The sequence below is a fragment of the Moschus berezovskii genome, chromosome 26, assembly GCF_049115385.1.
Source record: "Moschus berezovskii isolate FMDL1 chromosome 26, NW_MosBer_1.0, whole genome shotgun sequence".
In the NCBI taxonomy this organism is placed as follows: domain Eukaryota; kingdom Metazoa; phylum Chordata; class Mammalia; order Artiodactyla; family Moschidae; genus Moschus; species Moschus berezovskii.
In genome coordinates this window covers 20,519,304-20,534,922 of record NC_142485.1, presented here as the reverse complement: position 1 = coordinate 20,534,922, position 15,619 = coordinate 20,519,304, and the positions used below count along the sequence as shown (strand labels likewise).

Sequence of the window (15,619 nt, the reverse complement as noted above, 5' to 3'; positions counted from 1 at the left end):
GTAGGAGTGTGGGAGGGGAGAGAAAGTATATATTATCAAATTAAGAAAATATCTTGCTAGTTCTCTCTGAAATCTGCATTGCAAATTGCTTCTAAATTGGTGTAAGAAAAATCTGCAATGCAAAGTTGAAGTATTTAAGGTCTGTTTCCATCATATCCAGATGTAAGGCCAGAAAAGTAGAATTTTAAAACCCTTATCACTGACCTCCATATTTCCCAAATCATGGTAGCCTTTTAAGAGTCTGCACACTCTTCATAAGAACAAGAGTAAATCACAGACACTTAATATTTAAATTAGTTAAGAACCACTCTTTTGTATTAAGCTTGGTTCAGATCAGAGACAGATAGGGTTTTGGAGATGTTTGGGAGCCTACTTATATCTAGAGCCAGAAAATAAAGGAAAAAATTCAAAATAACCAACCCAAGCTACCTGTACGTTCTGTCCAAATCTCTTGCTTGTCCCCCAGGTAGCCAGTTGAGCGAAACAGATGTCCCTGGGTATCTGTCCAGTAGATGAGGTTTCTTTTCCAGTCAATATCCAGCAAGTAGATGTTCCTTGGATGCTCTTGAACTAGGCTTCTCTCTATAGCAGTTCCCATAAAACCAACTTTCAACAAGTAGAGACGTTTGCCAGAGGAAAACACTAGTTTTAACTCTACCAACGAAAAAGATGTACTGTTTGAGCATTTGTTAGAAAAGCCCCACGCTCCCCTCTGAAACAACACTGCTCTCTCAAGGTGAGGCTTCCCTAGAATTCTAGGATCTTATAAAGTTTGCTTCTGAAGCACGTACACACAACATGAATGCCTTGGCTTCCTTAGAGAAGGAAGTCATTTGGGCAAATGAAAGCACTGTTCAGTTTCCCCAAGGCACCAAGGCCTTGAAATTTCTACGAAAAGATTAACATCGAATCCTGAGGATTAGGGCCTCAGCCTTACTGTTTGATTCAGTAAGGGCAACAAATCCTTGCCTGTAGCACACACATTTCAACACAAAGAATTTTAAGCTCTGCTGCCTATCTAAAGAAAAGTTACCTGGGTGCTTAACTGTAAGGTTCAGAAACATTTTAAGCTAAGACTTGTGTTTGGAGCAACGGCTTATTACACCATAATCACACTCCATGGCTACCCATTGTGAATTGCCTTCTACAAGGGCAGTTAGAGCATCAACATATTTATATCATTTATTCTTAAAACCTCGCTGTTCTATAGGAAAAATTCAAGGAACTGGGCAGTGATGTTCATCCGATTATGTAGCCTTTACAGTTTCAAAGATGGAACAGTGACATAAAGAATTATGTTAACAATGTTAATGCAGACACTCTGCTTACAAATGAGTCAGAAAATACTATAGTCATAAGATTGCAGAGTGTTTCTTTCTTATAACAACTTAGTCGTTAGTCTTTCGTGTAAAACTGTGTCGTATAAGCTGTCTTTTCTCGTTTTAAAAATTACTGAAAACAAATATCCATTGATAGACGAATGGATAAACAAAATGTAGTATCTACATACAATGGAATATCATTCCACCTTAAAAAGGAAATTCTGGCACATGTTATAACATGGATGAACTTTGAAGACATAATGTTATGTCAAAAAAGCCAGCCACAAAACGACAAATACTGTACCATTTTACTTAGATTGTGGTACCTGTAGTAGTCAGATTCAGAGATGGAAGTAGAATCAGTGACTGCCAGGGGTTGGGGGGAGAGGGGAACGAGGATTTATCGTTTAACTGGAATAGAATTTCAGTTTGGGGAGATGAAAAAGTTCTGGAGACCAAGGTGGGAGGTGATGGTTGCACAAAAATATGAATATACTTAATGCCACTGAATACTACACTTAAAAATAAAGTGGTACCTTTTGTTATGTATATTTTTAACACAATAAAAAACCTAATCAAGGTCTCTTGATAACAAAACTCTTGTGCTTTCAGGACAAAAGTGATTAATTCAAAAACAGAAGTGGCACTATTTCCAGACCTACCACAGAATGTGGCTTCTTGAGCCAAACCCCAGCATCCTTACCACTACACGTGCCGGAAGGTAAAAGAAACATCCCCTCTGGACAAACACACTTATAGCCCTTGGGATGGATGGGGGACAGGAGACACAAGTGGCTGCACGAACCTGGAATGTACGCTGGGGATTTACCTGTTTTAAAGTAAAAACAGGTTGGACACAATTTCAGATGGATTTATCCAAACCAGTTCAAAACTCAAAGGAATTAAGGCATTTTTGCTTTAAAAGGAATCCCAATATATCTGTCACCCTCTAAGTTAGGCATGCTGACCTTACATTCCTGGGGTCCCCTGTCTTTCAGATGGTGACAATGACCTCTCCACAGTAAGCTCAGGCTAAGAAAGCTTCAACCAACAGTATCTTTTCCTCCGAGTTAAGGCAAAATAACTGTCTAGCTTGCTGATAGGAAGTAAATAGTGGTTCCCAGTTCTCCACTTTGATTAGTTTCTTGGACCATGATGAAGTATAATCTGAGTTGAAGCTGACAATTTCAGATTAACAAGCTTTTAACTCCTAGTCAACAAACATGTGACTTCCTCCTATAAGCAGGATGCCAAGCTTAGTTCCATTTTCTGTTATCAATTTACATGTCAGTGAGAAAGCTACTCTAGCCCTTTTGTGAACAGTGCATCCCCCGTTTTGTGTATTAAAACTCAGATGTTTTGTGTATTAAAACTCTGGTTGCTATGTTAGATAAAAGCCAGGTATGTGCCTGGAACAAGTTTTCCAGCTGATATTTTCGTTCTGTTCATCTTACTCAAAAGTCCTGGGTACGTCTGGAACGATACCCAGAACATTTCCCCAGCCCCAAAATAGCAAGTTTCAACAACAGATGGAGGTAGTAATTTAGGGGGGGGTTTCCATTTAGTGTGAGTTCTGATTCATAAGTGTTTTGAAAGCAAGTGATGAGACTTACTTTTAGGCTGTTGGGATTGGTGGAGTACCAAGAAGGCAGATACGGAAGCGTTTAGCAGCACCACTCTCTCCTTTGTGGTGTGGGGTGAAGTACGAAACAGCTGTAGTTTATTTGCCCAGAAGAAAGAGTTCTCAAATACTGCCAGTCCCACTGGATCATCATCTTCCAGGAAGACCTTGGGAAAGGTGTGCCTCCCAGAACCATCCACGTTCACTGTCTCTATGGACTGAAGGGTGACAGGGTCTCTTGAGAGTGTGGCAGCAAGAGGGGTGACCACCTTAGCACACCTCAGTTTCTTGGACACCAATTAAACATGCTTTGATATCAATTTGATAGAAATGAAGTTATCTTCGGATCTGCAGAGGCTAATGTCAAAGGCAGAGAATTGGGCTGCTTCTTATATCAATTAAGGTCATAAATCTTGTACAAGTAGCTACTATAACACAATGTCTGCATCAGACATTGTACCAAATCCTTCTACTACATTCCCCCACCACCTCCTGAGGCAGGTGTTCTCTCTCTTTCCAGAGAGGGCAAGAAGAGCTCAAAGAGGTACCCTAAGTAACCAGAAATCACAGCTGGAAGGAATAGGCTTAAAAATATGACTCCCAAGCCTATGCTTTCAGCTCCCATGTCCAACTGGTCTTTTAGTTTGATGCTTTCAAAAATAAGATAACATGACCTGTAATATGAAAACCTAGAAATGTGGGCAGAAGTCACTGAGATACTTAAGTAACTGCATGTTTGTTTGTTTGTTTGCTTGGTTTTTGCCATCTTAAAGCGTTTTACATCCCAGGTACTGCACAGAATATGACCTAGAAAACCAGAAAATTCCAGTGCTGAGTGTGACTGTAGAGCATTTAAGAAAGTCACACAGCCTGTGCTGATACAGTCCAGTTCCATCTGAAGACGCTGTGCTTTTCTCGGCTTTCCTGGCCAGAAGGTACTTCACCAAGTTGATGCAACACATAAGAGAACTCTGTACTCAAAAGAGCCCTTTACCCCAACTAAACAGGTTTACCTTTTCCTCCTGACCCATCCATGGTACCTCTTTATATTCACTGATCCAGTAGAGCCTGCTAGCCACAGGGTCCAGCGTCAGCCCTGTGGGTTCCTCCATGTTGACCACCGCCAGCACCTTCCTATCAGAGCCATCCATCCCTGCCGTTTCGATAGTCCCCAGGCCTTTTCCACCTCGATTTACCCAATACAAGTACCTGAGAACAGCAAAGACACAGGGTTAGAGAATCCACTCCAGGGCATGTATACGATTCTGACCAGCCAGGCTGCCCCGGTCGCTCGCACAGACCTCTTATCATTCTACTGGTCAGAATGCTGGAGATTTCTGCTCTCAGATTCAGTAGACTTTGAAAAGTTTGGCTCTATGGTATTCAATTTAGACTTCAAAATTAAGAATTTTTTGAAGCAAATGAGACCTAGGGCGAAAAGGTTGACCTGCTCTCTTATCAACTTAAACACCTAAGACAACCAATGATTTGGAATATATTCTGAAGAAAGTACGACTTACTTCTTTTCAGGAAACACTATGAGTTGCTCTGGCACAAGATCCTTTTCCAAGATTCTGACGTAGCCTCTGCCATCACTTAAACCAGCACAGATGACCCTGGCAAAGCTGCTAGCCCAATACAACTGCCCCGTGAACCAGTCCAAAGAGATACTGTTGATGGTTTTAAGTTCTGGGGATCACAAGAGACAGTGTTATGTTTCCGTGTTCTCCTATACCCGTCTCACCTTGAAAAAAAGGAGTCAGACAAAATTTTTCTACACCTTCTGATCTCAAGGCATATAATGAGGCCAACAGGACATAGGGAATGAATGAGAGCTACTCTGTGTGAGGTATTCCCAGCATACAGTGGGCAGCAAGGAAAGACAAAGGCCTTAGGAGTATAACCAAGACATCCAGGAGAATGCGACCTCAGTTTGGGACAATATTCATTATGAAAGTTTTTGATATATTTTCTGGGAAGGCTGTGATGAATGCTACCTCTTAACTGCCAGCAGAGGATTTCTGTGCATCCAGGAGTATGCTAAGCTCTTCTTCCCCTTAATCCCCACACTTACCCAATGAGACAAGTGCTGTTATCTTCATCTTTTACATGGTGGTTCAAAGGAATTAACAACTCGCTCAGGGTCATATACCAAGTGATGGGGCTGAGACTAACCTTAGCCTGAGCCCGCATCTCTACTTTCCATACAGCCTAACAATCTCATCTCAGACTATGCTCTACAAAGCTCCGACAGAACCAAGCTGTTGCTGCTGCTGCTGCTAAGTTGCTTCAGTCATGTCCAACTCTGTGCGACCCCATGGACTGCAGCCTACCAGGTTCCTCCGCCCATGGGATTTTCCAGGCAACAGTACTGGAGTGGGGTGCCATTGCCTTCTCCGATAGAACCAAGTTACATAAACTGAAATCAAGATTTTATGGACTCTCATGATTCATGACAAGTGAATCAGAGAAGATGTCCAGATGAACGTATATTTCTCACACCATGTTTAAGTAGCTTAAAGAAGCTAGGGCTCTTAATAGCAAGAAATATACCTGGGTAGAGAGGAACAGGGTTTGGCTTCCCAAGAACAAACACATTTAGGACTTCATCCACCCAGAAGTACACGCTTCTCTCTAGATCACATGCAACAGAAGTAGGCCTCGATTTTACAGCTACCAGTATCTCATAGAGGCCTGTTTCTCGATCCAGGATACCAAGTTCTCTGTCTGCTGCAATAAGAATTTTAACAGCATCATCTGCAACAGAAGTAGAAGGTGACTTATGACTATGAAACTTTCTTTCACACCATTCTCCTTAACTAAAGACGTTGGCTAGTGGCCCATGCCAAAACCTACTTATCTCCAAAGTCTGGACTAAGGTGATCTAGAGGAGACCTGGTTGACCACCTGAAGCCTCAATTCCTCCTCTGAACTCTAGCACACTGAAATGAATCTTTGGAACTTTTCTGTCTGATTTCAGATTCAGCCCCTCACCCCTAGACAGAGGTCCTCTCCAGGCTTTATAGACAACAGCCAAATATAATTAAGTGTCGCATCGTGGAAGCAGCACAGGGCAAACTAAGGTCATCAGTTGGTCTCTGGAGCACCTAGCTGGAGATCCTACAGAAAAACTAAATCATTTTAAAGACAAGCACGTGTGCTAAGTCACTTCAGTCATGTCTGATTCTCTGCGACCCAGGGGAATGTAGCCTACTAGGCTCCTCTGCCCATGGGATTCTCCAGGCAAGAATACTGGAGTGGGTTGCCATGCCCTCCTCAGGGGGGGTTTTCCAACCCAGGGATGGAACCCATGTCCCGTCTCCTGTGTTTCCTTCTCTTTACCACTAGTGCCACCTGGAAAGCCCAATCATTTTAAAGACACATAAGAGCAACTGATACTCAAAAACTGATCAACTGACATTATAATAGCAGTTTCTTTATGGAAAGAGAGGAGTCGTCTCCAATACCAGACCCTGAGTCGTCTATATCACTCTTACCTAAGCGCTGCTAAGGATAGAGCAGGGCCTCCACTCTGTTTCCGGTACTGAAACTCACCTGCAACTCGACAGTCGGTGCCATTGTGGAGCTGGTAACCTCGAATACACCCACAGGAGTAAGAGCCGCGTGTGTTATGACATAGCTGGCCACAGGGGCTGTATGCCATCGAGCACTCATCCACATCTGATGACAGAGAGGTGGAAATTAGCGAAGACTGAGGAACAATCCCAAGTATTTTTGCTCTTTGGGGCCACTTTTCAGATGCTCATGGGGCAAGCATGAAGTGGAGATGACTGTGTGGGTCCTAGGATAGAAAATCCCCATGTCCATAGGATTCCCATGTATGTGAGTGCATTGCAGCAGAATCATCAATACACGGACCCTAGATGTGCATCCCTGTTACTCTAGCAGCATTCCTGGGGACGTGACCCATCTCAAGCCAGCCAGAGCCCAATTTAGAGTGAGCTGCAAGGCTGAGCAGAAATCAGAACACATGTGCATTGCTAGTGGGAATGTCAAATGGTACAGCCTCTATGGAAAAGTTTGCTGGTTTCTCAAAAAGTTAAACATAGAATTTACCATGTGACATAGCAGTTCCCCTAGTGTTATATGCCCAGAGTATTGAAAGCAGGGACTCAACGAATGCTTGCACACCAGTGCTTACAGCAGCATTGTCTGCAATAGCCAAAGGGTGGAAATGACGCAAGGGTACATCAACATATGCATGGATAAACAAAATGTGATACACGGTCATCTCTTGGTATCCACACGGGATTGGTTCCAGGACCCCCAGAGAATACCAAAATTCATGGATGCTTATGTCTCTTATGTAAAATAGTTTGGTATTGGCATATGCACATGCTCTCATATACTTTAAGGCATCTCTCAGTTCAGTTCAGTTCAGTCGCTCAGTCGTGTAGTACTCATAATCCCTAATACAATGTAAATAGTTGCTGCTGCTGCTGCTGCTGCTGCTAAGTCACTTCAGTCGTGTCCAACTCTGTGTGACCCCATAGACGGAAGCCCACCAGGCTCCCCCGTCCCTGGGATTCTCCAGGCAAGAACACTGGAGTGGGTTGCCATTTCCTTCTCCAATGTGTGACTAGCAAATTCAAGTTTTGCTTTTTGGAACTTTCTAGAATCCCACACCCCACCCCCACCCCAGTATCTTCAACCCGCAGTTGGTTGAATCTGCAGATGTGGAGCCTGCATATACAAAGAACAAACTGTATGCACAATGGAATATTATTTGGCCTTAAAAGAGGAGGGAAATTCTGATAACTCTTCAACATGAATGCACCTTAAAGACAAGCTAAGTGAAGTTAGCCAGAAACAAAATGACACACACTGTATGATTCCACTTATCCATAGTACTGAAAGAAAGTGAAAGTGAAATTGCTCAGTTGTATCCGATTCTTTGTAACCCCATGGACTGTAGCATACCAGGCTCCTCTGTCCATGGGATTTTCTAGGCAAGGTCTACTCCAAGTACTGGAGTAGGTTGCCATTTCCTTCTCCAGGGGATCTTCCAAACCCAGAGATTGAACCCAGGTCTCCCACATTGCAGGCAGACGCTTTACCGTCTGAGCCATCAGGGAAGCCCAATGCATAGTACTAGAACAGATAAATTCATAGGTAGAAAATCAATAAAGTTTACTAGGGAAGGGGGACAGAGTTACTGCTTAATGAGTACAGGGTTTCTGTCTGGGATGATGAAAAAGTTCTGGAAATAATGTGATGGTTGCACAACACTGTGAATGTACATCAAAATGCACATTGAAAATGATGAAAATGGTAAATGTTAAGTTAGTCCAATAAGAACTTGTAAAGATGAGCCAAACGAATTCTGACCTCCGCAGCTCTGACCATCGGGCTGTAACTGCCATCCAGCTGCACACGAACACCGGACACCCCAGGGTGTGTCCCTGCACTGCCCCTCACAGCCCCCGTTGGCCAGAGAGCAGTTTTTCCCTGGTAGAGACAGACAGGACAGTGGTCAGTACAGATAACATGGTCAAGATCACATGCTTTATAAACCGTGCTGTGTCACAACCTTCCATACTTGTGCAAGGAGTAGATGACTGGCTAAAGATAACCTTTGACCCCGCCCTCGTCCCTAGGAAAGTGGAGGCTTTGTGGGGAGACCAGAGAAGAGGGAAAGTTAGGGATCACAGAGCTGGGGAAAGGTAGACCATCTGGACTAATAGAAGTGTTGGTGTACGGTTCACCCGTGGAGGGACCAGCAGTCTCTCTTCTATTTTCTCTAGAATCTACAGACAGCTGGGACCATTAGTTCAGGAAGTGATATAATAATTTATTAATCCCAATGGATTATCTGTACAGGAACAAAAGCCTGTATTTTGGGTCCTACTGTTTATGCTTCTAGTATCTCTTAAGTGCAAAGCCTCTTTCACGGCCTTAAACAGTACTAAAAGAGCGTTCACCGTAATGTCTAAGATCGATCTGGGGGGAAATGACAGACAGATGACAAAATGACTGGGGACAGATGCCTCTCTTCCTCTGACCCAACTGGAACCAACAGTGATTTTTATCATGAGAACCACCAGGATTTAAAAGTCAGAGCTGTGAGCTGCCTGTTCAGAAGGTTCCTCCTCATCAAGAAAGTCTTTCTCAGTTCTATTTTTTTTAATTAAATTATTTTTAATTGAAGGATGATTGCTTTACAGGATTGTGTTGACTTCTGCCAACCAACATGAATCAGCCATAGGTATACGTATGTCCCTTCCCTCTTGAACCTCCCTCCCACCTCCCCCCCCGCAATCCCACCCCTCCAGGTTGATAGAGCCCAATTTGAGTTTCCTGAGTCATACAGCAAATTCCCACTGGCTATCTGTTTTACATATGGGAATGTTACTCTCCATACATCCCATGTTACTCTCTCCATGCATCCCACCCTCTCCTCCCCTCCACCCCCAACTGTGTCCAGAAGTCTGTTCTCTACTGTTTGTGTCTCCACTGATGCCCTGCAAATAGGTTCATCATTCCTCAGTTCTTTGGCTAAATCTTTAGAGAATTTGCCCTTTTGTCTTGAACAAATGATTTGCTCCTTTGTGGCAAAGTTTATGTTCCTTATTCCAGAATTTTAGGAGCCCTGTAGTTTGGGGGCTATTTAGCTAATCTAGTTTCATTAAGCTACAACACAGAATGGCCCTCAGTTTCTACAGTTCAGGTAACATTTCCTCGAATTCAGGAGACAAAAGCCAAGGGCTGGAACTGCTTCTAAAGGAGTTTGAGCCCCGGAGTTGTCTCAGAGAGTAGACCCCCATGATAACTAAGGTTCTGGCTTGTTTCATCTTACCATCTCCTCTCCCATGTTAAGCAGAGCAGTTGATTTCTTACCACATGTGATGGGTTCATCAGCACCATCTGTGCAGTCCAGTTCCCCATCACACATCAGGGATTCTAGAATGCATCTCCCCTCATCACATCCAACCATGCCTTCTGGACAGGAAGCTGTGCAGGAAGTTAAGCATTCTTTTCATTAATATTTGGAGTGGTAGTAAAAATAGACAAGTCTTACAGCCAGGAAGGGAGGAGGCACTATTTCTATAACCCAAGGCAAATCTAGGCTGGAAAGGAAGTTATCTTTTTAGCAGAGTTTTCAGGAACTGGGACTTAAGATTTGATAGTAACAATGTTAAGACATCAGGGCACTGGATTGAAATTGTATCAAAATTGACCTGAGCTGGGGTCGGACACAACTGAGAGACTTGACTTTCACTTTTCACTTTCATGCATTGGAGAAGGAAATGGCAACCCACTCCAGTGTTCTTGCCTGGAGAATCCCAGGGACAGGGGAGCCTGGTGGGCTTCCATCTATGGGGTCACACAGAGTTGGACACGACTGAAGTGACTTAGCAGCAGCAGCAGCATTAAATAGTTCTAACTGAAGTCATATTAAAGTCAGATAACATTAGCCCTAAAAAAATACTCTCTTAAGAAACCAGGTTATAAATTACTATAAAAATGTTAGAATCTGAACACATTTACTATTACAGATTTAACTCTATGGAAGAATAGTGAACGGTACTGAAGTTCATTTTAAAAAATTGGAGTTTCTGCTACACTGTGTATTGAGGGTTAAAAAAAAAAAAGGAATGTAGCAGTCACCGTGTTTTGGGGAGGCTGTCTATTTTTTAGAGCCGAATGTTCCCGTTCCATATTCACCACACAAGGATGTAGACATCTGTTAGGAGACTGCCTCCGGATGCTGGCGCTCAGGTGTTCTGCAAGTTGGCCAGACTTGAACAGCAGAAACAGTCTAGGCTGTGCTGCGAGTGTCCACTGCAGTTGCTATTTAAGCACTGTTTTATGTTTCCATGGATAAGGAAATCTTGGTTATTGCTAGGAAACACTCCATGTTTAGATATAGGATGGGAGTCTCAGTCATAGGGATTAAAGCACCGCTTGCAGAAAGGAACCCACATGGTCCAACCTTTCCTTTAACGAAAGGTGGGGCGGGCCGAGACTCACCACAGCCCTGCTCGTCTGAGGAGTCCCCGCAGTGGTCCACGCCATCACACCGCCAGCCGTCCGGGATACACAGCCCGTTCTTGCACTGCCACTGCCCACTCAGACAGTGGTGGGGGGGGCAGAGTGCATCCCCGAACTGCCCTCCACAGTCCTCACTGACATTGCAGGGGTCCCAGGCATCTCGGCACCGCGGATCTCCTGGACACTGGGTTTTCGGATGTGGACACGCTGTCCTTCTCTCTAAAAGGCAGGAGTTAGCTGGGTGAGGTAGAACACCCCCATCATGGCCTTATTATTTAGGGATTTACGATTTGCTCATGAATTTAATCTGTAGAAAACCGAGAATGGGAGGGGATGGGAGCTGTCAGAGATGTGGCCATAATTTTGTGATCTGACGTTTCACCCCAAAATAGGTTTTAAGTCAATAAAGTCATCTTTTTTTTTTTAAGACTTTTTTTTGGGGGGTGGCTGTGATACATTTTTAAAGTCTTTATTGAATTTGTTACAATATTGTTTCTATTTTATGTTTTGGTTTTTTGGCTGCAAGGCATGTGGGATCTTAGCTTTCCAACCGGGATCGAACCTACACCCCTGCATTGGAACGTGAAATCTGAACCACTGGACCGCCAGGAAGTCCCAAGCTAGTAATCTTCATTTTAGGTAGTTTTGAAAAATGGAGAAGTGAGTGAAAACAGTCATCTGCAATAAGGGAGACAATGTAAAGTCTGGATTTAGCATATAGGCAGAAGACTACTTTGTGACGGGCTTCCCTTAAGACAGTTGATGCTAATCAATGCAGCTAATAAACAGAATGTGGCTGAAGATAGAAAGATAAGCTGTACACACCGCAGTTAACCTCATCAGAGCCATCTAAGCAGTCGCCAACACCATCACAAAGCCAGTGGGAGGAAATGCATCTTCCGTCATCACACTGCCAGGCCTGCGGGTGTCCACGACACACCTCCTCTGTTGGGTCAGCAGCAGTTCCAAGGAGAGGAACAAAGGAAGAGGTGCTTGTCAGGGCGCTATCAGCTTTTAAATTTGGATTTCCTATCAGGTATTTTCATTAGCAAAGGAATAATTCATTCCTGATTTGTCCCTGGAGTGAACCCTAAACCGGCCCATCCTTTTCATGTTACTTTTGACGACATCACTCAGTAGCCCTACCTTGCAGGCCATCAGTCAGCAGATCAGTAGATATCACCTCATATATCTAGATATAGATATACATATATGGTTGAGTCCCTTTGCTGTTCACCTGAAGCCATCACAACACTGTGAATCGTCTATACACCAGTACAAAATAAAAAGTTTAAAAAATAAAAAATCTAACATCTCTTTTCCATTATTCTTCTTGAACACCATTGTCCACTTCTGTGACAATGGAAGCATTTTACATCTCTGCTGTCCCAAATGGCAGTCACCAGTCACACGCGGCCATTGAGCTCTTGAAATCTGGCCAGTGCGATCCAGAAATTGAACTTTATTTGTATTCATTTAAATAAATTTAAATCCTGACATGTGGCTGCTGCTGCTGCTGCTGCTGCTAAGTCATTTCAGTCATGTCCGACTCTGTGTGACCCCATAGACGGCAGCCCACCAGGCTCCCCCGTCCCTGGGATTTTCCAGGCAAGAACACTGGAGTGGGTTGCCATGTCCTTCTCCAATGTGTGAAAGTGAAAAGTGAAAGTGAAGTCGCTCAGTCGTGTCCGACCCTTAGCGACCCCATGGACTGCAGCCTACCAGGCTCCTCCATCCATGGGATTTTCTAGGCAAGAGTACTGGAGTGGCTTGCCATTGCCTTCTCCGGACATGTGGCTGCTGCTAGTCACTTCAGTCGTGTCCGACTCTGTGTGATCCCATAGACGGAAGCCCACCAGGCTCTCCCATCCCTGGGATTCGCCAGGCAAGAACACTGGAGTGGGTTGCCATTTCCTTCTCCAATGTGTGAAAGTGAAAGTGAAGTCGCTCAGTCGTGTTCGACCCTTAGCGACCCCATGGACTGCAGCCTACCAGGCTCCTCCATCCATGGGATTTTCTAGGCAAGAGTACTGGAGTGGCTTGCCATTGCCTTCTCCGGACATGTGGCTAGTGGCCCCTAAATTAATTCAGTTTTATAGGTTTACTATCCTTTTGACATTTGAGACTCTATTAAGACCTCAGGCAACCTGGGAACTCGGGGGCTTAATTAGACCTTCAAGTATTTCCACCAAAGTCTGACTACAGGCCGAACCTAGTCAACTTGAGGAGCTGGGCTGAGATGTCTGGGGGCTCGAGCCCAAGGCATTTCTGCAAGTCTGAAATTTTACCCTAACCTGTAATAGTACACATTTTGATATCCAAGGTTTCATGTTAAATTACAGTAAGTGACCACCCCAGGGATGTGCATGAGGAGGACACTCACCCAGTGCTGTGGGGGTTTTCCTCTTTTAATGAGGAACGTCTGCCTCCAAATTCACTGCACCCCCAGGTGCCAGGCACCAAGTGAGAGGCTTTCCTCACCAAGTCCTCCAGCCTCCCTTCTGGGGTTTTAAGTTCTCTCAGCAGAGACGGACTCGAAATTTATTTCAGGAAGACGTTTACCAAACAGCTAACTGACTTCTATTGATTTTATAGTTTTTATCCCCAACTTGAAAGCTGTTTTTCAGTCACATAAAAGCTCTAAGCATATAAAAGTTGAAGTAGTTTATTGTCTACAAAAGTAATTGTGTACACAATTGTGTACACACAATTTTATATACAATAAACACTTTTTATATACAATAAACACACTTTTATATACAATGAACTACTTCAACTTTTATACACAACACACAATTGTGTACACAATGCAGGGGTTTTCTATCATGGAATCCCGGTAGTATTCCAGTTTGAGTAACGCTGTCTCAGATGTTTAGGTCTGAATTTAAGATGAGGAGCCAGACTCTTGCTGGATTTTTCCATCCCAAGTCTCCCTCCACATGTTTTGCACAGCAGGGTTGCCAATACTTTAAGACACATCACTGGCCTTCCCCACCAAAAGCCTGCAACAACCCAGAGCTCCCAATGTTTTAGAACACTTCCTAAGAGGGTGAAAACTGTCAGCGAGGCCTGTAGACCGTGGACCAGGTGTGGGTGAGTGCATGATACATAACGCAGCACAGCTGGGAGACCGCTTACCGCACTGCTCGTCCGCCCCATCCGGGCACTCCTGCTCTCCGCTGCAGAGCCAGGCCACAGGAATGCACCTCCCACCACATGCAGCTTGCCTCGTCATGTGACACCGTATTTCATCTGCATTGGATGACCAAGAAGCAAAGCCATCAGAGTTCCTGGCTTCCTTGGGTCCAGGAGACCTTTTCCTGATAAGCTGAAGTCAGTGTTCTCCTTGGAAGACCTTCCTGACTACTACTGAGGAGGATGCTAGCCAGTTCAGTACCCTAAAAACACTTGTGATTTCACCGGTGATGATCCTTGGGGACTATTCTTTCTGATGCTGTGGAGTCGCTATGGGGGGCTGTCATTCACCTCCTCGTTGTCCTGTTAGAATGGCTCAGACTTGCACTTGTGCTTTGATAAAATATGACTACTTCCTCCAAGTCCAATTTGGTCTTAAAAACTCAAGAGTATGAAGAGTTGCAAATTTAGAGGTTTGGGCTCAAAGCACTTGACCATACTTTACTTTTAGACATGTGTAGATATAACTTCAAGTGAAGTTAGGGTTTGGGGTCCTACATGGCATCTTTATAAGCTTCTAGCAGCCTGGTTACATACACTTAAGTTTTTGGTTATTTGTAGGACATTGATTTATATTATCGGTTTTATTCACATCATAAACTTGAGTTTATCAACTCTGAATGATTAATGGTCACATATAAGTCTGTTATGGATTTGGTACTCAGAGGAAAACACTGGAAAGGCCTGACTGTATTTAGTTTACTTCTTTGTCCTAACTTTCAAAGAGAAAAAGTCAATCCTTGGTTCCAAGAAAATATAAATTACATGGCCCATTCAGTAGAATTTTCTGCAAGACACAGTGAAGACCCAGCCGTCCTACCTCAGGGACAATGTGTGCATGTGGATGGAAAGTTGTGTGCAAAGCCATGTCTTGGGGGTTGACAATGGAAGCCCACTGCCTAGACTTCACCTTCTTTGGTAAGGACCAGACTTTAGCCTTACTTATATCCATCTAAGATAGTGCTTTTAGCATAGTTACTCAATGTTTGATTTTAAAATGCTGGCTTATAAATTGCATTATAACTGAAAGACTCAGAAGGTACAGGTTATTACTGAATAGCTCACAACTTTGCCAGCTACTCACATACTATCCAGGTGATGCCATTTAACTGGACCAAAACCATCCATCTGAGAGCAGGTAAGGTCAGCAACCCCTAAGATGTATCCCAGGCTCAGTTTTCAGGCTACTCAGTTGGAGTTTTGGTTAGAATACTCACTAACAACATCATCCTGGGAGACTTACTGCCTTGTCTATAAAGTCAGGATAGTGAATAAGTAGTTCCAAAAGGAAAATTCAAGGATTAAATGAGCACAAAATCACTTGGCATAAACCCAGCAAATAAATGCTCCTGGGCTCTTTTGCCACCTCTTCTAGCAGATCCTTCCAGAAGGATCCCAGTTAGGGTTGCAGTCAACCCTCAGAGACTTGCACTGCTAGGCGAGTCTCACCTAAATCACTATTCTGTCC

General features: G+C 43.8%; 1 protein-coding gene across 3 annotated transcripts in view; it reads right to left on the bottom strand.

The window, feature by feature from the left end:
- The window catches only part of LOC148773755 (low-density lipoprotein receptor-related protein 2-like), a 40,288-nt gene that overhangs the window by 23,371 nt on the left and 1,298 nt on the right, over positions 1 to 15,619 (bottom strand). For 2 of the 3 annotated variants that reach the window (XM_088832658.1, XM_088832659.1), the window contains exons 2-13: positions 14,095 to 14,208; positions 11,782 to 11,901; positions 10,936 to 11,175; positions 9,802 to 9,915; positions 8,293 to 8,412; positions 6,499 to 6,624; positions 5,497 to 5,700; positions 4,464 to 4,632; positions 3,984 to 4,152; positions 2,936 to 3,161; positions 2,026 to 2,151; positions 430 to 654 (exon numbers count right to left, since the gene is read on the bottom strand). In XM_088832658.1, the coding sequence (XP_088688784.1) occupies positions 430 to 654; positions 2,026 to 2,151; positions 2,936 to 3,161; positions 3,984 to 4,152; positions 4,464 to 4,632; positions 5,497 to 5,700; positions 6,499 to 6,624; positions 8,293 to 8,412; positions 9,802 to 9,915; positions 10,936 to 11,175; positions 11,782 to 11,901; positions 14,095 to 14,208 (1,953 nt within the window). Of the gene's footprint in view, positions 1 to 429; positions 655 to 2,025; positions 2,152 to 2,935; positions 3,162 to 3,956; positions 4,153 to 4,463; positions 4,633 to 5,496; positions 5,701 to 6,498; positions 6,625 to 8,292; positions 8,413 to 9,801; positions 9,916 to 10,935; positions 11,176 to 11,781; positions 11,902 to 14,094; positions 14,209 to 15,619 lie in introns of all 3 variants that reach the window. The other variant, XM_088832657.1, reaches the window with a different exon arrangement.